The sequence below is a fragment of the Ictidomys tridecemlineatus genome, chromosome 4, assembly GCF_052094955.1.
Source record: "Ictidomys tridecemlineatus isolate mIctTri1 chromosome 4, mIctTri1.hap1, whole genome shotgun sequence".
Lineage (NCBI taxonomy): Eukaryota > Metazoa > Chordata > Mammalia > Rodentia > Sciuridae > Ictidomys > Ictidomys tridecemlineatus.
In genome coordinates this window covers 198,039,576-198,065,259 of record NC_135480.1, presented here as the reverse complement: position 1 = coordinate 198,065,259, position 25,684 = coordinate 198,039,576, and the positions used below count along the sequence as shown (strand labels likewise).

The 25,684-nt window shown below is 41.2% G+C and overlaps 2 protein-coding genes across 2 annotated transcripts in view; one reads left to right on the top strand and one right to left on the bottom strand.

Moving 5' to 3' along the window:
• The window catches only part of Morn5 (MORN repeat containing 5), a 32,372-nt gene extending 23,209 nt beyond the window's left edge, over positions 1 to 9,163 (bottom strand). Inside the window, exons 1-3 of the mRNA XM_005321148.4 lie at positions 9,018 to 9,163; positions 3,929 to 4,076; positions 1,615 to 1,726 (exon numbers count right to left, since the gene is read on the bottom strand). Of these exons, the coding sequence (XP_005321205.1) occupies positions 1,615 to 1,726; positions 3,929 to 4,076; positions 9,018 to 9,064 (307 nt within the window). The 5' untranslated portion in view covers positions 9,065 to 9,163. The remainder of the gene's footprint in view (positions 1 to 1,614; positions 1,727 to 3,928; positions 4,077 to 9,017) is intronic.
• A 57-nt stretch (positions 9,164 to 9,220) lies between these two features.
• Ndufa8 (NADH:ubiquinone oxidoreductase subunit A8) lies at positions 9,221 to 23,924 on the top strand. Its single transcript, XM_005320922.5, has 4 exons — positions 9,221 to 9,402; positions 15,774 to 15,937; positions 19,861 to 20,026; positions 23,607 to 23,924. Exons 1-4 carry the CDS (start codon positions 9,352 to 9,354, stop codon positions 23,742 to 23,744), a joined length of 519 nt encoding a protein of 172 aa, XP_005320979.1. The 5' UTR covers positions 9,221 to 9,351; the 3' UTR covers positions 23,745 to 23,924.
• Positions 23,925 to 25,684: the final 1,760 nt, after the last annotated feature.

Sequence of the window (25,684 nt, the reverse complement as noted above, 5' to 3'; positions counted from 1 at the left end):
CTGAGAGGTAGCTTATCTGACACTCACTGAGGTAGTCATCACTGGGGAGACAGGGTTGGTGAGATGGTAGTGAAACCAGGGCAGACAAGTTGAGGGACAACCCATGGAAGGGAAGCTGGATGCAAGAATCCGAGTCTCGGGACTTTGATTTCAATTTGGAAGCTGATGGCAGTTGAAGGTTGGAAGTGAAGGGAGGGGGTATACCGATGGGAAACCTCATCAGAAATAATGGGGGGTGTTGAGATGAGGAGACACGAGCAAGATGAAGAAATGGGGGAGTAAGTGTCAGGACAGGAAAGGGAGAGAAGACAGGTCTCTTGGCCCAGGGTCTCAAAGCCAAGAAGTAAAGCAGCTGGGAATCTGAGTTCAGGTCTATCTGATTCTAATGCCTGGATGCTTTCTGGAAGTTTCTTCCCTGTTGGACAGTGACTTGTCCAAGTTTATCCAGCCATTGAGAGGGAATGCCAGGACTCGAACTCAGACCTTCTGGCTCTAAGCTGACAACTGCACCACAGTTTCTCTCCTAACCTAAATTAAGATTTTTTTTTTTTTTTACAGTTTCTGAAGTCACTTTGTCATTTGGAATGTATCACCTCAGCTGTGCTCAGAACTATGCTCTACTTGAGATGCACCAACCTTACATGAGTCTTAGAAACACAGAGAGCCCCTTAAGACACCATTCCCTGAAGGCAGACTCTTGGTCCAGCCGCAGCCCTCTGGGTTGGACATGGCTTTCGCAGGGAGGTATTGTGATACAGAGAGGGAGACTTGGCTCCCAGATGAACTCTGCCACCAGGAAACGTGTCCAAACTTTATGACCTCAATTTTCTCCTCTGTGACATGGGACTGGGAAGGTTGTCCAGGAGGGTTCTCAGGAGAGTCAAGAAGACAGGGATTCCACGGAGTCCTCCCAACACGGGCTCCACAGAGCACATACTCCATTGGTGCTGCTCTTTGCCCTTATCTTTCACTTTTTTAACTATTTATGTGTTTTTTTTTTTTTTTGTACCAGGGATTGAACTCAGGGGTGCTTAACCACTGAGCCACATCCCAGCCCTTTTTTATATTTTATTTAGGGACAGGGTCTCACTGAGTTGCTTAGCACCTTGCTAAGTTGCTGAAGCTGGCTTTGAAATCGCCATCCTCCTGTGTCAGCCTCCCCCTGAGCCTCTGGGATTACAGGCATGCGCCCCTGTGCCTGGCCTGTTTACATATCTTTAGGGTTGCAGTAGGTACCATAAATAGAAACAGCTACCATGTACCATGCACCTTCCAGGCACCTGCCAAGCACATGCGAGGCACTGTTCCATGCACTTCATAGGAATTATCTTATCGACAACCATCTTGTGAGGTAGATGATGTTATCGTTCCCTTTTGAAGGGGAGAAGCTGAGGTGCAGAGGGGCAGTTCCTTATTCACAGTGCCTAGCTAGTAGATGGAGCTAAGATTTGAGGACTGGCCTTTCTGGCTCCAGGACCTGGCTCTCTTGTGTTCTGCTGCCTCTGCTCAGTTCCTCCACTCCTTGGGTTACTTCAGTAGGCCATGACACTATTTAACACTGCTTTAGTTTCCCTCTCAGTTTGGGTGTGAAGGAAAGGGCGGATGCCTGGATACCTGAAGGCTTCAAGCCAAAGCAGATCTCCGTGTAAAACCTCCGGTCATAGCCATCGCAGTAGTGCCAGTTCTTAGCATCATACTGCAGCCCATCTGCAAAGGTGTATGTGCCCTGGAAGACAAAGAACACATGTGCTCTTGAGGAAGCAGGAGACTTTTTGAAGAGAAGGTGGATGTCAAGGAAGAGATGGGTTCTTATTGCCATAGAAAAGAGGTGATGATTGTCACAATTATTATGGTTGTGAAGATTGGAGGGAATGGGTATAAAGTTCTGAGCTCTGTGCTTGCCACCCAAAGGATGGGAACTCTGTGAATTTAGGTAGACAACCCATTCTCTTGGCCCTCAGTTTTCCCATTTGTAAAATTAGAATAATGATGGTGTATATTTAATAGGGACGATTGAGAATTCAATGAGATGGTGCATGTAAAGCACTTAATACAGTGCCTGATTGTGATAGTTAATTTTATGTGTCAACCCAACTGGACTAAGCAATGCACAGATAGCTGGCAAAATATTTCTGAGTGTGTCTGTGAAGGTGTTTCCACAGAGATTAGCATTTGAGTCAGTAGAATGATTACTTTAGATTGCCCTCACCAGTGCAGGTGGGCATCATCAAATCTTTTGAGGGCTTAAATAGAACAAAAAGGTAGAAAAGAGGCCAATTCTGTCTCTCTGCCTGAGCAGGGACATCCATTTTTTCCTGCCCTTGGACACCAGCACTTCTAGTTCTTGGGCCTTTGCACTTTGACTGGGAATACATCATTGACTCCATGGCTCTCAACCTTTGAGTTTGGACTTGAACTTCACCATTGGCATTCCTGGGGCTCCAGATTGCAGAGGGCAGATTGTGAGACAGCCTTCATAATCTCATGAGCCAATATCTCTTAATAAATCTCTCTCTATATATGTATAGTGTATATATACATGTGTTCATGCATGCCCTTTTGATTCTTCAGAGAATTCTACACACAGACATATTAAGCACTCATAAAGTTACTTATTATTCTTTTATTATCATAGCCGAAAATTCAGCACCATCAGCCACAACCCTTTGTCCAAACATGTGCATTCTGCTTTTGCTGCATCCATGCTAAAGGGAATCTCAGGATGCAGAATCTACACTGGCCTAGGCATCAGGAAACATGGGTGGAAATTCCCACAGTACTATTAATTCACTGTGTGACCTTGGGTAAGTCATATCCCCTTCCTGAGGTTTAGCTTCTCCAAGTTATAAAATAAGAAGTATTTCTTAACCTTTTTTAAGGTTATGTATGAGTCAGGGCCCAACACACCCAGTGAAACTCCATGAAAGCTACGGATTCTTTCCCAGAGAAAAACATACTCCCATACATACAGAAACTTTTGTGCATAAACCAGGTTCACTGATCTCTGAATTCTATCCATGGGCCACAAATTCCAGGTTCAGACCCCTTGGATTAGATGATGTATGACAGCAGCAGAGCTAGTGCTTATTGAGTACCCACTCTGTGCCAAGAACTTGGCAAAGTGCTCACATATTTTGCTTTATTTATTCTCACAACCTCCTAGGAGATGCCTAGTACTACTGTGGCAGGCTGAATAATGGCCTCCAAAGGGGTTCACATACGATGGGACTTGTGATTATGTCAACTTGCATGGCAAAAAGGACTTTGCAGATGCAATTAGATTAAGAATCTTGAAGTGGGGGAGATTCTCCTGAGGTTTCTGGGTGCACCAAATATAATCATAGGGTCTTTATAAGAAAGAGGTAGGAAGGTCCGGGTGAGAGAAAACAAAATGATACTAGCAGAGGCAGAGAAGAGGATGTGACGCAGGAAGCAGAGGTGGGAGTGAAGCATGGTGAGGAGCCAAGGAATGCAGGCAGCTTCCAGAGGCAAGGCAACACATTGTCCCCTAGAGTCTCAGGAATGCAGCTCACTCAGTTTAGACTGCCAACTTCCAGATCTGTGAGATTGTCTGTGCTGATTTAAGACACCAAATTTGTGGTAATTTGCTGCAGCAGCAATAGACAATGAATACAACCACTGTCCCTGGTTTACATATGAGGAACTCTAGTCTCAAGAGAGGTAAAGTCATAGGCCCAAGGTCAAATAATAAGAGGCATAGCAGGATTCATAGCCTCCTCAGGGACCATTCCAGATTGAGAGGGAGAATATTCTAGAATATCCTAGAGAATATTCTGGGAAATCAAGACGTGGGAGAGATACAAAATAGATATGGGTGGGTGCTAGACAGGGGGGCAGAGCATCACAGCAGTGGGGGGGTGGGCTCTTCCTGTCCAAGGATCCCTCTCTGCCTCCCCCATCTGTTCACCTTGATGGCCAATCCCTTTTCCCAGACAGCGTCATATCGGCTCCCGCTGGGGAAGTACAGGGTTCCTTCACCGTGAAACATGCCGTCCTTCATTTCCCCAACATATCTTGTTTCTGTTGGGAGGATGTATTCAGCTTTGCCCTCCATCCTGCAAGGACATAGGAAAATCATTGAGCCCTATAGGAAGCTAGTCCTCGATTTCGCGTGTCATCCTCTCAGCAATATTCTGTCTGAAACCCCAAATTTTGTTTTGTTTCCCTCAAAAATCCTGCTTAAGAGGTGGGGCAGAGTTCAGTCTGTTCCTTCTCCCTTCGCCTGTAGGCTGTCCTGGAGTTCATGCTGTTCAATGAAATACCTTCTTGCTAGGCCCAGAGAGGGTAGGGATGTATCCAAAGCCACACCATAGAAACTGAAATGAAGGCCAGGGCTCAATCAGCAGATTTTTGATTTCCCTATTCCTCCTCACTAAGCCACAATTGGGATACTTAAAAAATTTGAAATTTAGAGATAGGAGATATGGGTTTGACACACAGCACCTTTTCTAGAAGGATCATCCTGGACACTTCCCCAAATTTCTCTGTCTCTATCCTTCCCTCCCAAAAAAATATTTCCAGAGCACCTGCTGTGAGCCAAGTGCTAGGTCGAGAGCCAGGCTGCTGGATACAGCACAGACCCAAGCAAGGCAGAAGCCCTCCCGGTCTGCACAAGGGACACAAGTAAGCAATTGCACAATGTGTAGCAAGTGCCCTGCAGGAAATCAAGGGCAGGGACAGCAAGGACAGCTGGACCAGGGGACCGGCTTCTTCATGGGTGCAACTAATCTCAGTTCTGAGGTCACCCCTGACAGTATACGACAGTTTTCTTAGTAAAGGGCCTGACATACAATGAGCCAATATCTCTTAATAAATCTCTTTAAATATGCTCTTATTTATTTATTTTTGTGGTACTGGGGATTAAACCCAGAGCACTCTCCAATGAGCTCCATCCCCAATCCTCTTTATTTTTTATTTTGAGACAGGATCTTGCTAAATTTGGCCTTGAACCTGTGATCCTCCTGCCTCAGGTTCCCGAGTCTCTGGGATTACAGAGGTACATGCTACACTATGCCTGGCTGAGAGCTATGTTTTAATTCATTCCTTTTCCATTCCCCCCCCTGGCTGAAGTCACCTTTCCTAAACTCTGTTGGAGGCTCAGCACTTTAGGCCCTGCGCTGCAATTAAACATCTCATCTCCTGTGTTTAATCAGAGCCTCTAGAGAGGAACACCTTGCTCTCAACTCCTAGGACCACACTTCCCTCTTAAACAAGTGCCCTGCAAACATCTACTGAGTAAGGAATGAAGGGAACAGAAAGTCCGGAGAACTGATGGAATGGGTGCCACAGCCCCAAACATGAGTGCCCAGTGGGGAAGGCCCAGCTTCCGAGCCTGCAGACCTGGGTGTGGGCAGCTCTATTTCTGCCACTTTGTCAGCTTCCCTCCTTCCCTTTCTGTCCCTCTTTCTTTTCCTCTCTTCCTCCTTCCCTTTCATTCTTTAATTCATTCAAAGTGAAAAGCTTTCATTCTAAATGTGAAGTAAGTTAAAAAGAATGCAGAAAGCCACTTTATAGTGAAGACTTCAATGCCTAATGAGGATATGATTACCATATTTCTAATATCTACCATTCATTCATTCTCCTATTAATTCATTTGGCCAAAATTCATTCTCTACCACAAATATGCACTATGAGGAGTGATACAGAAATGAAATCGATTAGATTTCCAACACTGAGCCCTAGAAGATCTTTTAGCGATTCCTCCACTGCCAGAATTGTGTAAAGTGTTGAACTTTGTCTTTTCTGGGGCTCAGCCCACTCCCCAGTTTTCCTCCCATAACCCCTCTAAGCCTACCCTACCTCTGGCCAAACTGGTTATCTGCTCTTCCCTACCCAAGTCCTCTGGGCTATTGATCCTGCTGTTCCCACTACCCAGTAACATTCTTCACCTTGATTCTCCACCCATCGAAATCCTACCCAACTTTCAGGGTGTATTTCAAATATCATCTCTGTGAAGCCAGTTGGGCGTGGCTTCTGGGAGGCAACAGGGCTCTATAGTGGAAAGCAGGTGGTTGTAGAGTCTGATAGGCCTGGGTTTCAACACCTGCTCTGTCCAGTGCTAACCAGGTAACTTTGAGCAAGTTATGTAATTACTGAGTCTTACTTTTCCTATCTGTAAAAGAGGATAATGATGCTTACCACACAGAATTGCTTTAAGGAAGGGAAGATGCAGGCAAAGCCACCTGGAGCATGGTGGTCACTACATAAATGTTATTGGTTTCCCTTTGCCCCCTGCGTTTGTAAGTCTATCCTAGCACTTCTTGTGCTGCTTTGCAGTAGTGTTATCTAGAATTCAATTCTGTAACTATTCCAAAGAAACCATGATCTTGAGGGAAGATCCTACATTAGCTTTTTATTTTTTATATTCACACATGGTACTAGGAAATCATCTCTTTTATTGTTGTTGTTGTTGTTTTTTAAGACCAGCTTTATTGAAGTACTATTGACATACCACAAAATACATGTATTTAGCTTGGACTATTTGGTAAGTTTTGATATACACTCAGAAAACCATCATCACAACAGACATAATTAATATAACTGTTATCCTCCAAAATTTCTGCATGCCCTTTTGTAATCCTTCCTGTGTGCCCCTCCCCACAGCCTTCATGCCCAGGGAACCACTCATCTGCTTTCTGTCACGAGGTTAGTTTGCATTTTCTAGGATTTTATATAAAGGGAATCATACATCTTACTGATTGATTGATTGATTGATTGTGTTAGAGATCAACCCAGGGCCTTTTGTGCTAGGCAAGTGTTCTACTACTGAGTCATATCCCCAGTCCTGTGTGTGTACTTCTTGGTGTCTGGATTCTTTCTTTCTTTTTTTAAAAATATTTATTTATTTATGAACCATTAGTCTTAGGTGGATACATTAGTTTGTTTTTATCAGGTGCCGAGGATCTAATCCAGTGCTTCATGCATGCTAGGCGAGCACTCTACCACTGAGCTACCACCTCAGCCCCATGGATTCATTCACTCAACACAATTCTTTATAATTCATTCATGTTGGTGTTGTGTGTACCATTTATCACTCCTTTTGTTGTGTAGTGTTCCCATGGATAGACATGCCACAATTTGTTTATTCACTTACCTATTAATGGGAAACTTGGGGGTTGTTATCACAAATAAATGTGATAACATTTATGTAATTTATAAATGCACTCATATATGTATGTTTGTATGGGGTATGTATTTCCATTTAAGAAATGGTCAAACTTTTGCAAAGCAGTTGTAATCTTTTTTACATCCCCAGCAGAAGTAGGGAGTCTATACAAACTAAATGTTAAATATCAACTTCTTATTGTATACAGAAGCTACTCTCTTCTTTAAATTCTAAAAGGAAATTACCCCTTCTCAGCCAAAGGGAAAGTGCACACCAAGCATTCTGCCACTTACCTATGAGTTGGACAAGTATCTGAAGCTCTAAACCCCAATTACCTCTAAAGTGGAGCTAATGACATTTCCCTTGCAAGGTTGACTAAGGGTTAAAGATAGAACCCCAAATTTACTACCACCATCTCTAGAAATCCATGTTGTAACCCTGGCTAGACCATTGATCTCTTCTTCCTTTTAAATTTTTTTGTAGTTTAAATGGATACAATACCTTTATTTTATTTATTTATCTTTATATGATGCTGAGGATCAAACCTAGGGCCTCACACATGCTAGGCAAGTGTCTGCCACTGAGCTACAACCCTAGCCCTTCTTCTTCCTTAAAAAATAAAAACTACTGGAATCCAACAACCTGTGAATACAGCCCACAGATTCCACCAAATTCTCACTCTTCATTTCTCCATCTTTACAGTCCCATGGTAGGTGTGCTTCACCCTTTGAACAACTACCACTTGTTTGGCAATCTATTTCATCCTTATTTTCCCCAGCTATAACACAGAGATTCCACCTTCATGCAAAGAAGAGTAGCCATTTCTGTGTTCTCTGCTTCTCTCCATTGAAGCACTGACCATGCAGAACTGTAGTTATCTGTGTTACATTTACTTGCCACTCTATCTTTGAATGAGCTTTTTGAGGGCAAGGATTATGACCAGGGTAAAATCCAGAGCCTGGTCCTTGGAGGACAACCAACATTTGTTGAACTAAATAACTTTTACTATTTGTCCCTTGGAGTAATTTGTGTACATAATTCTAATAATTCGGAGATTGTGAACTCCCTGAGGGAAGACACCATGTACAGTAGGACCTTTGTGTCTGCAGGTTCTAGATTGTGGATTCAATCAATCATGGACTGAAAGTTCAGGTGTCCCTTGGTATAGGGGAGAATGGGTTCCAGGACCTCCTCAGATTTATGCATGCTCAAGTCCTTCATATAAAATGGCAATATTTGCATGTAATCTTTTGCACATTGTCCTATAAAATTCAAATCTTCTCTATTTATAATACCTAGTAGAATGTAAATGCTATGTAAATTGTTGCTATACTGCATCATTTAGGAAATAATGACAAGACAAAAAAAATGTGTACATGTTCAGTACAGAAGCAGTACTTTCCCCCTGAATATTTTCCAACCCCAGGTATGGAATTGCTTATTGGAAAGGAACTCTGCTTGGGGTCCTGGAATATATTGTTGAGATACTGTGGGATGGCTGCACAATAAATTTGAATTACCCACAGTCCCTAATTCCCAATCTCCATGTCTTTTTTTCATAGCATTTCCCACTATCTGACATTATCTTCTCATTTATTTGTTTATTGGCAATACACTCCAACTAGATTGTAAGCTTCATGAGAACAAGAATCTTGATATTTTAAATATTTTATACCCATATCTAAAGCTGAAAGACAGCACACACACCCCATATGTGGAACGAATGATTCTTAGCTCTGCTGCTTATTGGATATGTGCCTTTGAGCAAATTACTCAAACAAGTTTGTGAAAAGTGCCTGGCACAAAGTCCCTTGCGGAAGCAAAAAGGCAGACGTCTTATCCCAGTCGCAGATATTCAGACCTAGTTAAGTGAATCAAATGAAGCCCTTACCTCCCATCTACATATTCCCCGATATATTTGCTCCCTGTGTACTCCATGACTCCCGCTTCTAGCCTCCAGCAGCTGGGATCCCAGCCTTAGTGGACAACGCCTCACTATGACAACCAGGAGGGGTGGGCGGAACCGACGCGAAGCCCCGCCCCATGCACGCGCCGGACTTCCTGGATTTGCGCATGCTCCGTCTCAGGCGGCGGAACGGAGCAGTGCGCCTGCGTGCTGTGGGATGCGCATGCGCAGGCTGGGCTACGGCGGTCCTAAGCGGAGTTCAAGGAGACCGGGGCAAAGCCGCTGAGGGCACCTCGGTGGGGTCGCAGCTGCAGCCGTCATGCCGGGGATAGTGGAGCTGCCTACTGTGGAAGAGCTGAAAGTGGAGGAGGTGAGGCTCGTCCGGAGGACAGGCAAGAGGGGCACAGGGCTGCAGCTGGCTAGGCCTGGGCCCAGTCTTCGCCTCAGCGGACCCTGGGCCCCGACCCCCAGTTCCCGATCCCAGCACACACACCGGATTCCCAAACGTCCATGCATAGCTCCGAGGATCCTGACCCACCCCACTGCACCCCGCTGTGGCTGTAGAACACCCCCACCCGCCACCACCAGAGACCTGCTTCTCTTTCTGTGAATAATAATGATACTTTTTACCAACCATAAGCCAGGCAGGGCCTCTTTACCTCCTGTCGCTCACACCTCCCTGTGAATGGAGTATACCGTCCCAGGTGCGCACATCCGAGGGCGGACGGTCACATTAAAGTATTTCATTGGTGCAGAACACATTAGAAAAGAGTTAAGGAGCTGTAGGAAAATACGATGATATTGAAGAATATATTTGCTCACAACTATGGCAAGGTGTTTGGTCTGGACATATTTAAAGCCTATCTTTTAAATATTACAATGTGCACATACACTGGAAAATACGAGATAAAGTCACTGCTCTCATATAGGTTTTAATCTAAGAGGGAGACATATAAAGAAGTAGTTATACTACAGTGTAGTTAGTGCCATGAGAAGTGAAGAGAGTAGATTTCTAATTATAGCTCCCATGATCCAGCCATTTCTCAAAGCCAGGCAGGATGCAAATAATTACTTTAGATGCATTAATTTATTGAATCCTCCCAGCAACACTATAAGGTAGGATATAATTGGCCTTCCCCTCTTATAGATCAAATAGACCCTGAGAGTAGGAGTGGTTTGCTCGAGGTCACATAGCTAGTATGTGGTAGAGTTGGGTGGTGAACCCAGGTCTGGTCCTGAAACCCATTTTTAAAATACTTGGTTATGGGCAGATGCTCAACAGATTGGGAAGGTTTAATAGAGTCTTAGTTTGTTGGGGTTCCAGGTGCTGTTTAATGTGATCCTAGTGCTGGTGGGAAGCAGCAGGTCCTGAGCCAGGAGATATACCTATGGCTGAGATAGGACTTGGCCAAGCAGTTTGGACCTTATCCTATAAGTGAGGTAGTGGGAAGAAGTGATATGACTGGATAGTAGAAGGAACAGGCTACATAAAAGGAGGGAAAGGGCATGACTAAAAATTGGTGCCGAGAATTATGAGTCAGGCACTGTGTTTTACCTGCATTACTTCATTTAGTCTTATATGCCTGTGAGGATGGCAACTGTTATTTTCCTCAAATGAAGAAATTAGCTGTGTTCAGGAGCTTTATAATAAAGTGACATTTGCTAAGAAGAGGCAGGAAGAATGCTTCTGAGGAACCAGTTTTTTATTTCTTGCCCCATCATGAAACTGGGTTAAACGTGAGTTGCTGTATTTTTCATTGGAATTTTAATTTGGTTCAGCAAGCATTTGAGGTTCTGTTTTATGCAAGAAGTTCTTTATCTGAAATAAATTTGCCTTTAGGATTTACATCTGAAATGTGAATTGAGAAACAGATAATAAATGACTAAAATATAGGACAAAGTACCATTAAATACTATGAAAGAGGGGCAGGCATGCCTAAGGAAAGGTTTTGATGTTCGATATTGATTCCAGGGCTAACTGTCAGTCACCTTAATTAGTCACTTTCAGCATTTTCAGACAGTTATTTTGTTTGTAAGATGAGTGATTACTATTGTACAGTTCTCTGAGGCTATAAAGGGAAAACAAAAAGTCTTTCTTGGCCATAAGATAGGATATAGCTAAATGGACATTTGAATAATGGCATTTCTGGGCAGAGATGGAGAGAACTCTTAAGTGAAGATAGGATTTGAGCAAAGGTAAGGAGCTGGGAAAATGTAGGGGGCTAAAAATGGGTTGGGGAACAGTGAGTTCAGTGTTTAGAGAACAGCAAATAATCCCTTTGTGAAACTTGGATGAGAAAGCTAGAAAGATAAGTTTGACAAGATCATTGTACTGTCATGTGTAACTAATTAAAACAAAACAACAAAAAAAGATAGTTTGGAACCAGAAGGCTTTGAACAGCCAGTAAGTTTAGGCTTTGTCCTGTTAAGGCTGAACTTTGACAGAACATTCTCCTTCTCTCTCTCTTTAAGGTACTGGGGATTGAACCCATCAGTACTGTACCTCTGAGCTTTATTCTCAGCCCTTTTTTAAAATTTTTGGTTTTGAGACATGGTCTCACCAAATTGCCCATGTTGGCCTTGAACTTGTGATCTTCCTGCCTCAGCCTCCCAAATAGCTGGGATTATAGGTGTGCACTACTGCTCCTAACAATGATTTATTTTAATAGCAGAGTAGAATAGGAATTATCATTTAGGATAATCACTTCAGCAGCTTGCAGGAAGGAAAGAACAAGTGAATATGTCTGGAATTGATCCTATTTAGCAATGGATTAAGAAGGAAGGCGAGAAAGGTTGAGGAATCAATGTCAGATTTGTGTTGACAGTAGAATTGGGGAAGCCAGAAGCAATAGCAAGTTTGGGGAGGAGGTTAAAAGCATTTTGGATCTTGTTGACTGGAAGTTATGACATATCCCCATGGAAAACTAAGAAGCTTTGGGCTGGAAACTTCCTTGAACACATTGATAATTTTGAGTAAAAATGAGAATTATAGCTAATATTGATGATGTACTTTATGTCAGGCAGAGTTCTTAGTATATTTATATGCATTAACTCATTTGATCCTCATAATGGATCTATAAGTAGTATCATGCTCCACTTTACATATATTAAAGAAAATAAAAGGCCTGATATAAACCAAGTACCATAAGAAGTTGTAGACGTGGTTTAAGGAAGCAAGAACAAGACTAGAAGATCTCTGCCTCACTTCCCACACCTGCAGACTTTATAATCCTGCTGTGCAGGTTGGCTTGTGAGGTTAGGTGAGGAAAGATGTCGGAATTCTGTCTTCTTGAGACAAAGGGTGTTGAATGAATTTGAAAGGGTATTCGTGGTAAGCAGCTGTGAAAGGACAGCCTTGTTATTGGAATTCATCAGTCAGTCTTAGTGAAGAAGCAGGTGAGGAGATGTGGTTGACACCTCAGGTTCTTTGCTGTATCAGGGATGGTGATGACCTGGGAAGAGGCCTGGTTAGAGGTCATAGGCTTTGGGTTCCAGTTCTGGGGTTGCCATTGACTGGCTTGTCATTGAGCATATGTCTCTTGTTCATCAGTTAGGAAATGGATTTAGTGAGTGATTCTCATCCTTTCTTTCTTTGTGACATAGGTAGTGTTTTATATGCTCAACAACATGGGTGTACCTTTGTTTGGGTAAAACCTCCACATCTGTAGGGAAGTAAAACAAATAATGTTGCAGGCTTTGGGGGGCATGATCACCATGGGCATTTGAGGTATTAAATTAGTCACTTAAGGATATTTTAAGGCATTTGAAAAGGAAGTAAATGTAGCCAACATAATTTTTTAAATGTGTTATGCTTTAATTAAACTTTGAGTGATCATTTTTATTCTCCAAACTATTCAGGTAACTTTTATTTTAAAAAATTTTCATGTAAAAGTTTTACAGATTTTTGACAAATTTACTTGAATTGTCATGGCAAATTTCACTTACATTATAACTTTATCTTTGTTTTCACTTACATTATAATTTTATCTTTGTTTTTAATAATTATGAAGTTGTAATATTTGTAGATATAGTCATATCTTTAATTTTCTCTTCCTGTAGTGTGTAAATTACTCTCTTAACTGGGCAAAGTGAATAAAATTATAGACTTTTCTCATAATAAAATACTTAATTTTACAAATCAAATCCAGTATTGTATTAAAGTACATTACTATGATAGACTAGACTAGATTTTATTCTAGAAATAGAAGTCAGTTTTAGATAAATCTGTAAAAGCTCTATGTTACATTTATAGGTTAATAAAAAGATGCTTGAAATTTTTTTTATTAGTCTTTCTTAGGGAAGACAATAGCAACAGGAAAGCAGATAAATGTTGTATCAAGCTGTTTTAAAGTTCAGGAACAAAAAGTTCCCTACTGTCATTTCAGTTTATCTGAGTTGTGCTGGAGGGTTTGATCAGAGCAATAAAATAGTACAAGAGAATAAGAAGGAAAAAAGATGGGGCTGGGATTGTGGCTCAGAGGAAGAGCGCTCGCTCGCCTAGCACATGAGAGGCAATGGGTTCAATCCTCAGCACCACATAATAAATAAATAAATAAACAAATAAGTAAAATAAAGTCTTTTTTTTAAAAGAAAAGAAGGAAAAAAGATACAAACATCAGAAAGAAAGACAAACTGATTTAATGGTTTTAAATGGTAAGTATTTTCTGATAATTCTCATGAGTTTTGTATTGAAACTGGTAAGATGGCTTCAGTAAGGTGGCTAAGAAATTTATAGTGTATAAGCAAGCAGTAGCCAGTTTGAAAATCCAGTAGAAAAAAATACTCTACTTAAGATAGTATTAAATGCTAAGCTGGATATGGTGGAGCCAGTGACTTGGGAATATGAGGCAGGAGGATTGCAAGTTCAAGGTCAGCCTCAGCAACTTAGGGAGACGCAGCAACTTAGTGAGGCCTTATCTCAAAATTAAAAAAGGATTGGGATGTCACCCCTGGGTTCACTCTCCAGAACCAAAAACAAACAAAAAACTTGTTGAATAAGCAAGAAATGTGCAACGTCCCTTTATGAAGGGAACTTCATTTTAACCAAGGAAAAGAATGACCTGAATCTGGCTTAAATGGAGAGAAATACTATGTCTTCTACAGGCCATAATTCATATATTTTTATGCCTTTTGTAATTCTTGTATCTCCATTGTCTGAAAAGATTGGGTGCTCAACAGCCAGTCTTGAGCTATTTTGGGTGCTTGCTGTATCATGGTAAATATTACATTTAATTATATCCTTTATTTAGGGAGAATACCTTTTTACAGTATTGGATCTCTGTTGAAACAAAATCCCTACCCTGTTGGAGCTTACGTCCTAGTAGTCACATGTACACCACATGAGGGACCACCAGCTTATATAAGATGGTCGAGTGCTAGCTTATGTCAGATGATTAAGGAAAGGTTCTCTGAGGATATAAAATTTGAGCAGAGACCCAACACAAGCTGAATATCCCTAGTTCAAAAATCCAAAATCTGAAATACACCAAAATCTAAAACATTTTGAGCATCAACATGATGCCACAAATGAAAAATTATACACCTGAGCTCACGTGACAGGTTGCAGTCAAAACACAGGTGCACTAAAAATATTTGATAAAATTACCTTCAACGTATGTGTATAAGGTGAAGTTCATATTTAGACTTGAGTCCCATCCCCAGGATAGTTCTTATGTATAACCAGATCCTCCAAAAATCCATAGCACTTCTGGTCCCAAGTATTTCAGAAAAGATACATGCTCAATGTGTGTTACAAAGTACTCATCCTCCCAATTCAGAATGTTAACTAAATTTAATGCAATTCAAATGCAAATTATTAGAGCAATGTTCATCTGAGAGAGTAACAGATAAGTTTAAAAAGCAAGAATGAGGGAGAATTCTCTCAAATAACAACATGTTCTGTTAAGAGATAGAAGTTAAAACATTGTGGTTTGGGGCTGGGGTCACAGTTCAGTGGTAGAACACTTGCCTAGAATGCATGAGGCACTGGGTTCTATCCCTGGCACCACATAAAATAAATAAATAAAATAAAGATCCTGTATCCATCTCTACTAAAACACACACACACACACACACACACACATACATATATTGTGTTATTACTGTGGAAAAAGCAAGAACAGAAAAAAGCCCAGCAGGAATTTTTATGCTGCAGCTGTTAAATAGACCCTGGACTATGCAGTTCCCTGTGAATTTACTTAACCACACTTTTTTCCTCAAGAAAATGTTGATTTTATTATTTTTAAAAATTCACAGCTTCTAGTACTTTGTTAGTTTGCTGGACTAGGTGCTCTTTCTGATTCTTTCCAGTCTCTCATCTTCTGTGATTTCCTGGTCCTCTGGGAGTCCCATATATTCTTACTCTATTAATTTATTCTGGGAGTGGAAACTCAGGGAAGCTCCCTGAGATGGTTCCTCTCCTGGCATTCCAGGAGCCCCCATTTGCCTTTAAAGCAGCTTGGTTAGGACTGCTGGGTCTTTATCCCTAAAAATGCTACAGTTACATCAACTTTGTGAGATTGTTGTAAAGGTGAAGAAAATAATATATGAGAATGAGCTTTGTGATTTCTAGAGCAAGAAAATTAAACATGAGGCTATCATAAAAGTTGATGTAACTGTAGCATTTTTAGGGATAAAGACCCAGCAGTCCTAACCAAGCTGCTTTTCTTGACCAGCATGAAGTAACATCGAGAAAGTGACACTGGTTCAGTCTTTGGTCTTGGTCCCATGTTCCTTTCCTAGGTGAAAGTCAGCTCTGCTGTGCTCAAAGCTGCCGCCCATCACTATGGGGCTCAGTGTGATAAGCCCAACAAGGAGTTCATGCTGTGCCGCTGGGAGGAGAAAGACCCGAGGCGGTGTTTAGAGGAAGGCAAGTTGGTCAACAAGTGTGCTCTGGAATTCTTCAGGTAAGAAGTCTTTTGGTCTCAGTGCCTGTGTGGTTGAAAAATCAGGGTCTTAAAAACATCCAGCTAGTTAAACCAAAGGATAATTTTAGTAGGAAATGGGTAGGTTTTAAAACAGACCAAGGTAAACAGTGATATTTTTGTTTTCATTTTTACTATATGGCAAGTTCTTTAATCTCTATGTGTATCAGTTTCCAAAGAGTAAGATAATACCTGTTTTACACAGTATGTCTATGAAAAATTTGAAAATACATAAAGACACTTCAGGGCTAGAGATGTGGCTCAGTGGTAGAGCACTTGGCCTAGTATGTGGGAGGCCCTGTGCTTGATCCCCAGCACCCTAAAAAATGAGGGACAGTGCTGATGAGCAGACATTCTCTAGGTTATTATTGTTACTACAGAACACACAGTTGTGAGTCAGATTTTTAGGTAGTCAACTGTCTTTGATATTTGAGTAGAAAAATCTATGGTGTATAATTATAGAAAAATGTTTTAGCAAGATACTAGGCGGGACTCTGTTGAAAGGGGCAGGGACTCAGGGATTTGGCTCTTTAACTGTAGAGTCCAGAAATAGACCTGGCACGAAGCAGGCTAGATTCAAGGGCTTCAGTGATCTCAACACTGTTGGTTCTTTTGCTTTTCCTTTTCTCTCCATAGTCTCTTAGTTCTGCTTTTCTCTCTTGACTTTATTTTCAGAGACTCTCTCTTTGGGGTGGTAGAAGTGTCCAACAGCTGCTTCAAAGTGCTCTTCTCCTTGTTTAGGAAGCCTAGACAAAGTGCCTTCTCTCCAGTAGTGTGAGACCAGGGTCCCTGCATGGATAGCAGTTGTCCTAGCTGACTGAATGCATATTGTTGAGCCAGTTCTGCCTTGAGAGAGAAAATGCTCTGATTGGTCAGGCTTCGAGTGGACAGAGTCTTAACTTCATTCAAACCACATTGCTGAGAGACAGGGAGGGGTTGTTCCCAAAAGGAAAATGTCAAGGGTGTTTATAGAAGAATGGGGAATGACTGTCGGCTAGGCAGAAGCTGCAGATGCCCACTATATGACATTAGAGGGAAAAATCAAATGCCTTAGCACAGTAGCTGCTTTCCTTTTTCCTTATACTATCTTTGTTCACATACAAGAGTATTTCTGTGGTCACAGTTAAAGCTTGTGTATTTTAAAAATTGATTTTTCATTGAAACTATTGGAAAATTCTGTCAGGCTGCTGTATAGTCCTCACTATTTTTAATGACTGTATACTATTCCATTAGTAGATGAACTAACCAAAATATACTTGACCAGTTTCTGCAAGTGAACATAATTGATGATTTCAATTTTTGATCATTTTAGATAAATCTAAGTGATTAGTTTTGTATGTGGCCCTTTTTCATCTTTTTTTTAATATTTATTTTTTAGTTGTAGTCAGACACAGTACCTTTATTTATTTATTTATTTTTATGTGGTGCTGAGACTCGAACCCAGGGCCCCACACATGCTAGGCAAGCACTTTACTGCTGAGCCACAGCCCCAGCCCTCTTTTTCATCTTTTAATTATTGCCAGTTGTAAGATTATTTTGAAAAGCCTTTTTTTTTTTTTTTTTTTTTTTTTTGTGGTACCAGGGATTGAACCTAGAGGTGCTTAACATTTTTAGTCACATTTTTGTATGTTTTTAAGGTAATGGGATATATCTATAATGTATTTTTTAGTTGTTGATGGACCTTTTTTTATTTATTTGTATGTGGTACTGAGAATAGAACCCAGTGCCTTACACATGCTGGACAAGTGCTCTACCACTAAGCTAGAACCCCAGCCCCTTTAGCCACATTTTTGTATTTTATGTGGAGAGAGGTTCTCACTGAGTTGCTTAGGGCCTCTTTAAGTTGCTGAGGCAGCTTTGAACTCATGATCCTCCTGCCTCAGCCTCCCAAGCCACTGGGATTACAGGCGTGTGCCACCGTGCCCAGCTGTAGAAGGCTTTGAACATATTTATGGCTCTTGAACTTTAGTGCCTTTTCTTTTTTTTTTTTTTTTAGAGTTGGGTCAACTTAATGCTGTCAGCACTGCATCCTGGTATGCATGTTATTTAAATATTTGACAGTTACCAAATGATATTTTATTGTGCTTGAATTTTCTTTGATTTATCTGCTAGCAAGATTAAATATGTGTTCATTTTTTTTAAAAATATTATTTTCTAAGAGAATTTTGGCAAAACATTTTTCCCAAGATCCAGAGTTAGTATGTTTTAATTGGCAAATGTTTGGATTTCACAGGTTCCCAAGGTGCCTAACTGCCTCCCTGAAAGGAATTTCTCGCTGCTGAAGTATTGATTGGAGCCTTAGTAGATGATCATCTGTGGGCTGAGAGTAGCTGGGTCCAGAACAGGGACCTCGACTACTAGAGCACTATTTGCAGCTCCTCTTCTGCCCCAGCATCTTGGAGGATTCAGAACTCCCCTTGAAAATGGTAGTTTTCTACTGGAGTGACTCTCAAGTCCAGGATGAGCGAGTGCAGGTTATGCCTACAATACCTGCAAGGTTATTAGGAAACTGGTCACTTTTGTCTCCCATAAGGGGAATGCAGAAGTTTTACTATGAACTTCCTTAGACCATCTCTGAGAGTCTACCTTTTTGAAACATCTTAAACAGGATCCATTTGCTAGTTAGATTGCTGGAGTAGGGTAAGGAAGCATTTCATAATTATTACTTTTTTATTTTTAAAATTGTATTGTAATCTGTTATACATGACAGAATTCATTTCAGTTCATAGTACACATATGGAGTACAATTTTTCATTTATCTTGTACACAAAGTAGAGTCACACCATTCATGTCTTCACACATGTACCTAGGGTAATGATGTACATCTCATTCCACCATCTTTCCTACCCTCACACCTCCTTTCCTCCCTCCCCTTTGCCCAAACCAAAGTTCCTTCATTCTGCTTATGCTCTCCACTCCATTATTATTATTTTTAAATATTATTTTTAGTTGTAGATGGACAAAATACCTTTACTTTATTTATTTATTTATTTTTATGTGGTGCTGAGGATTGAACCCAGTGCCCCACATGTGCTAGGCAAGTGCTCCACCATTCAGCTAAGGCCCCAGCCCTCATAATTATTCCATTGGGGGAAGGAGTCCTCTCAATATCTTCCACTACCTCAAATATAATTGCATAAAATAATGGTATTTTATTCTTGCCTGTTTTGCTTTATTTGATTACCAGCACATTTGAATGATAAGGGGAATTTTTCAGAACAACTGAAGCTTACTTTTCCCTTTTATCCACAAAAGTTACATTTTTTTTCCCCTAGCCAATTTTGAGGCCACAAAATTTGCTACCCTGCTTCTTAACAGAGAACGCTAAATATAATTTAACTTTTTTTCTTGGTGACAAGGGTTGTCTCTATTTTGGTTCAAAGCATTTAGTAGAACTTGAACCTTGAGCTATCAAGAGTGGAGGGCAGTTTGCCTCTATAATGAGTGACTGCAGGCTCTTCTGCTTGTTAGTTTGTATATTTGCTTTTTGAAATTCTGTCTCCTCTTTTGCCATTGTCTGTCACCTCTGACTCTTGTCAGTGTGCCTATCTCTGACTATGCTTCTTTCTAAGTTTGCTAAGCAGATATTCTTTAGAATTGGATTTAATGAAAAGAATAAATAGTCCCAAGTGAGGAGTTCTCCTCTTGAGTAAGACACCTGTGCCTTAGGCCGCAACCTTTTCTTTAAGCTACATAAAGAAAGTGGGTTTTGTTCTTCAGAAATCTTTTTTTTTATGTCATTTGAAGGTCTTGCAGTTGTCCTATAAGTAAGGTGATAGTATTTACTCCCATGCTCTTCAGAAATTAAGGTTATGTATTTGAGATCTGTGCCTATATTTTGCCCAACTTTTCTGATTTTTATTGTTTTGCATAAGTGCTGCCTCTAATCTATCCTTCCTTTCCAGGCAGATAAAGCGTCACTGTGCAGAGCCTTTTACAGAATATTGGACCTGCATCGATTATTCCGGCCTGCAGTTATTTCGTCACTGTCGCAAACAGCAGGCAAAGTTTGATGATTGTGTGCTGGACAAATTGGGCTGGGTGCGGCCTGACCTGGGAGAACTATCAAAGGTAAAAGGGCTCCTGCTGGGTCCCATTCCCACTGAGTTTGGGGAAAGGCAGGAGGTGCTCAGAGAGTGGTCTCTGTGGGTATAGATATGATGCAAGAAGCTTAAATTTACTTCAGGTTTATTAGAGAGTGATTGTACACTATATAAAAGGGTTTGTTTTTAGTAGAAATATTCCAGCATATGCCACTTTTAAAAAATTGTTATTAATGAGCTGATTGAAGAACAGAAGGGAGTAGGAGGAGGATAAACAAAATGTTAGTGAAACACTGTCAGCTGAAAGCATCTTTGAGGTTATTGTAGAATTCACTGCAAAATAGAATCAGGCTTGTGCCAGATTTTTCAGAAACATACCTAAGATTTAAGAAATAGATGCTTCTAGTTAAAAAGTGTGTTTTCTTCTCCTTTCTTCTATATTACCTATCTTAGTTGTGATGTCACCGTCTGTGGAAATGTCAGAACTCGAAGCCTGCTGCTTTCAGTCTTCAATCCCTCCTCCTGTTTAGTCCATACAGTCATTGGAGTAATATTTCCTGGAATAGTTTTTTTAGTCTTCTCACTGGCTGGGCTGCTGTTATCTTCTCGGAGAGGAGTTCTTAACCTGAACTCTGTGCATTTCAGGGAGGGGAAGGTGGATCTGTTTGGTTGGGTCTTAAAAGATCATTCATCCTCTGAAATTGAAGAATTTAGGGATAAAACCACATCTTCACTGAAAGAATGATCTGTGTGGAAAATAAAAAATCATGGGGATCACTTTTTTAAAAATTTCAGGGGCTTCCCTTTGCTTGTAAGATAAAGTGTCCCATCTGTATTGTGACATGCAGGCCCCTAAATGAGCTGATCTGTTCCTGCTGCTTGGCTTTAGCACCCTCCATTCCTTCTGGGCTGCGCAGCTGGCAGGCATGGAGGCAAATAGATTGGTTCCACTACTTACTTGCTGCGGGATCTTGAACGAATTGCATAATGTTTTTTGTCCTACCATGTCTACAAAGTGGGGCCAGGGATCCCTGTTTTTCTGTGAGAATTATGCCAGAGAGCTTATGTGAATCCCTTGCATATTATCTGGGCACATAGGTCCACAATTAATCTTTGTTCTTTTCCTTTGTGTATAACATCTGTGAATAATTGGGTGAAAAGATTGTTGTCATAAGTAGTGCAATGACCTAGCCCTTTTTTTTTTTTTTTTTGGTATCTACCATAATTATCTTCACATATCTTTTTTGCTACACTCAACAAATTACTTTAAATAGGTGATAATTCTAAGTTGGAAAGTGGTGGAACTTACACATTTAACAAAACTATCTTTTATCATTTCTGACTCCTGACAGGAGATTAATAAGTCATGCTAACAAGTCATGGTAATAAGAAAATATATTTATTTTTTAATCTTTATATTAACGTTAAAAAACCCGTAAAAAATAAAGTTAGTGTTGTCTTAACTTTTAAAAGTGTTCTCTTTATGTGGATTATCACCTTCACTTATACTTCAATTCAGTATTCAGTCTCTTTCTAGAAGGGTATAATCACCTGAGTAAAGTTTAAGTTTTAGCTTAATTCACATTTGTGTTCTGTTCCCACATAGTTGCCTTTCCCTTCTACTTTCCCCTTTGAATTCCTACTTACTTGTAAGGTCTCAGTTTGAATGTCAGTGTCCTTCCCTGCACTTTCTTACCCATAATCCTCATAATATTAAAAATAACTTATGAAGCCATACATGGTGGTACAAGCCTGTAATCTTAGTGACTCAGGAGGCTGAGGCCGGAGGATCTCAAGTTTGAGGTTAGCCTCAGCAACTTTGCAATGCCCTAAGCAACTTAGTGAGACTCTGTCCCAAAATAAAAAGTTCTGGGTATGGGCCCCTGGGTTCAATATTCAGTACCCAAAAAAATCCAAAACAGCAATACCTTATGGAGTACCTACTGTACGTCAGACACTTTACATGTACTGTTTTACTTCATCTGCTGACCTGTGAGCTACTCATAAACCTGTTTTACAGGTGGAAAACTAAGTCTTAGGTAGGCTACCCAAAGTCATTTACTTAGTAGTTGGTTTGACCACATGCCTCTGCTCCTTTTTTTTGGGGAGTGCTATGGAAGAAGAGGTTACTTTGTTCTTTCCTCGTTTTTTCCTTTCAAGGGGTCCTTGATTACTTTAAATTTGAGAAACATTTTCCTAGATTTACTTCATGAAAATCTTGAATTTTTAAAAGCTTCTAATACCAGCTGAGGGCATTTGGATTTACTCAAGCAGGAAGAAATCCTTAGTGATCTCTAATTATAGCAGAGAAATGGGCATACTGTTTCAAAGCAGACAAATAAGGAACCACTCTGCGTTTGAAAACTCGGGTTCCAGCTCCATCTCTGATGTTACCCCATCTTAAGCAGGTCTCCCTGGTCCTCACCTGGGAGCTAGAGTTAATAAATGCTATAGAGGGTGGTCACTGATTGTATACCTGAAAACTCTGTTTACAGAAAATGATTTCTGAAATTATACACCTAGGCAAGTCAATCTGGTTCTATCATTGGGGTAGCTTAGAGTTCATACCATTAATGTAGCAATCGGAAGTTTGTTAATAACCATGGCCTACGTATCCAGGCCTGTGTCCTTATCTTTAAAATGAATAATTTCTGCTGTCTTCCCAGTTAAGATTTTGGTGACCATTAGGGGTTACCATGGATGTCAGTATCTTCATCTCCCTGTTGCTGTTTATCCTTTACTGTGTTAGTTGACGTGTTGGCTCAGCTCTCCAATTCTGACTTTGCCTCTTTCCAGTGTAGCTTTCATACTTTTTAGCCTATGGGTGTGAGTGGTTACATCCCTGTCTCAGTGGCACCTGTTACCAACAGGTTAAAATCCATAGTTTGCAGATCATTCATACCCTTTGTCATTCAGTTGTCTCCCAGTGCTGCATGATTTTGAAAGGACAGGCTTTTAGAGTAGGCTTGCTGATCAGTGTTCTGAAAGTTCTTCTGTAGTATTGTAGGTGGTCTCAGTGAACCTCTGCAAAATGACTTCATAGGGATGTGAGAATGAAATGGGATGTCATGTGCTCAACATCGAGAGCTTGTTTAGGTGCTTCATCTCCCCCCACTCTTCTTGCCTTGCTTTGGCTGTTCTAAAGATCGAACTCTCTGTCCTGCCTTCCTCCTCAGTCTGCCTGGCTAACTCCTGCTTATCCTTCAAGACTAAGCTAAATGCTCCCTCCTCAGAAATGTACATGCCCCTAGCCTCCAGTGAGGTGAGATGTGCAGAGTCCTTGGTGCTGTCCCACATAGTTCCTGTCTCCACTGTGAGAAGTAAGTCTTGGTTGATACTTTGCCTGTCTCCCTCAGAAGACAGCGAGTCCCTTGAGGACAGTATATATCTTGTTTTTTTCCATATCCCCAGCTTCCACCCTGTGGAATGACATCAAGTAAACTTTCCTAAGTGTTTATTTGAGGATTAAACATGGTTTGCTAGGGCTTAAAGTTGGAGGGTAGTTGGAGCAACAGGAGCAGAGAGGAGACACCAGGGAGCTCATCTGTAGTCACAGCTTTCTCCAACCTTACTTTCAACTTTGCCTCTTCCCTCTTCGCCCTTCCCAGGTCACCAAAGTGAAAACAGATCGACCTCTACCGGAGAATCCCTATCACTCAAGAGCAAGACCAGAGCCCAACCCTGAGATAGAAGGAGATCTGAAGCCTGCCAAGCATGGCAGCCGCCTTTTTTTCTGGACCATGTAAAGATGGGTCAGTGGCCCATGCTCAGTCACGCGCCCAGACAACTGGTGAAAACGCCCATGTGGTTTGCATCGCCCGATAGTGTGTTCTTTCCTGGTTCATAAACATTAACAAAAAAACTAATTTATGTGACTTGGCAGTTATTCTATACCATTTCCTGTCCATTAAAAATTTTAAAGGAAACAGTTGTATTTTATTATGTTTTATGTAACCTTTTGGCCTTTAAAGATGACTTCCCCTGGCTTTTTCTTCTTGTGGTCCTGCCTGTTCCTCTGGCTTTGCTGTAAGTGGCCACTCATTAGTATGGCAGGGGAGCCATGCTGGGCAAAGAACTGAGTGTAAAGGAAAGGCTTTGTCACCTGAGATGATGCCTCCTGCTCACATATTTTGAAGTCTCACCTCTTTGCAACCATTTCAAGCACATAGAATTCTGAAGAGGTCATTCAAGGGAAGCTTCCAGGACAGTTGTAAAGAGGCGTTAGGAGCCTTGTGACTCAGGGTGTGGGAGGGGCTCCTGGCTGGGACTTAGGCTGCCTTGCTCAAAGTTTCTTAAAGAACCTAACTTCCACCATTTCCCCTTGATAGCCCATCCTCAGGCATTATAACCCAGATGTTTTTCCTGATAGTCGAGGGAGGTGGGGGTTGTGCTCCCGGCTCCAAAGCCAGGAAGTCAGGAGGTCTGAGTGTCAATTCCAACCTTGGGTGTGTTCCTTAACCTCTTCTGAGAGGTTGAGTTTAAGGACAAACTAAAGGGCACATGCTTATCTACCTCCTGGGCAGGTTAGAGTCAGAAGTGTTTATAAAACTCTGGTTCAAAGCGCTATTATGCTCCCATCCCCCATTCAATTCCTTTTCCACTAGTAGGCTATTTCCTCTTCATCTGACTGGGCCACTCTGCACCTTCTGGTTGTGAATATAAATTGCATAGGACCCTGCATAAGTCATCTAAACTCTGAGGCTTGGTTTCTCCTTTGCAGAATTGAGAAAGGTAAATTAGCTGGACAGGTGTCTTAAGGCTTCCAACTCTCACTCTAGATTCTCTTAAGTGGGGAGGTTGCTGTGAGGCTTAGATGAGGTGTAGAGGCTGTCCCTGAAGTGTTTGAGAATAGTTGTTCAAAGAAAAAGCATTGCATGATCCCTCTCCCACCATGCTGACCCCACATTTGGAAGGAAGCATCTTGCATCTTGGGTGAAACTCCCACCTGTTGTGCAGAAGTTCCTTGTCAGCTGCTTTTGTCTCAGATTCTCTAAGAGGAAGAATAGGATTTTACATTTTTAGAATAGAAGAGGCAAAGTCCATTAACCCCTTGGTGGCCAAGCAATTGGAAGTCAACTCTGATGTGTAAAGTATGAGTAGGGCTGCATATTGGTATTCATATGACACTTTAAGCCACATGTTGCTTCCTAGATTCCTTCTGTGGGGGAAGCTGGGTCTTGGATAATTAACAAATACTCACTGAGCACTGTGCATTTTCCCAAGGAAAATTTACATTTGTCATCTTTATACTCAAGAGTCCTTTGAAAGAGATACTATTGTGTGTCAAGCCCTTTTTACAGATGAAGGAACTAAGGGAGGGATTAAGAAGTGCTGGCTTGGTATTTGAGAAGTGGTTGATGGAAGATACTGGTGAAGATTGTCTAGTCTCAACAGCCACACTGTCCTTCATTCAGAGCCATCAGTAGTCCTCAGCCTTGGATGCACATAAGAATCACTTGGGAACCTTGAAATATCGATTTCTGGATCCCACCATAGAGATTCTGATTTAATGGGTCTTGACATGGGGTTTTTGAAAGCTCCTAAGCTGTTTTTAAGTGAAACCAAGGTGTAGGGCTATGAGCTGATTTTATTCATGAAGAAGCAAGTTGGGAGGTTACATGCTAGTCAGTAGGTAGTAAGCGACTAAGCTAAAATTTAAACCCAGTTACATGTGATGCCAAAGCCT

Bases quoted from the DNA above. Each gene is read 5' to 3' on its own strand.
- Ndufa8 (XM_005320922.5), top strand. From the start codon at position 9,352: ATGCCGGGGATAGTGGAGCTGCCTACTGTGGAAGAGCTGAAAGTGGAG. The intron at 15,938-19,860 runs GTAAGAAGTCTT...CTTCCTTTCCAG, and splicing joins TGTGCTCTGGAATTCTTCAG to GCAGATAAAGCGTCACTGTG. The intron at 20,027-23,606 runs GTAAAAGGGCTC...CGCCCTTCCCAG, and splicing joins ACCTGGGAGAACTATCAAAG to GTCACCAAAGTGAAAACAGA.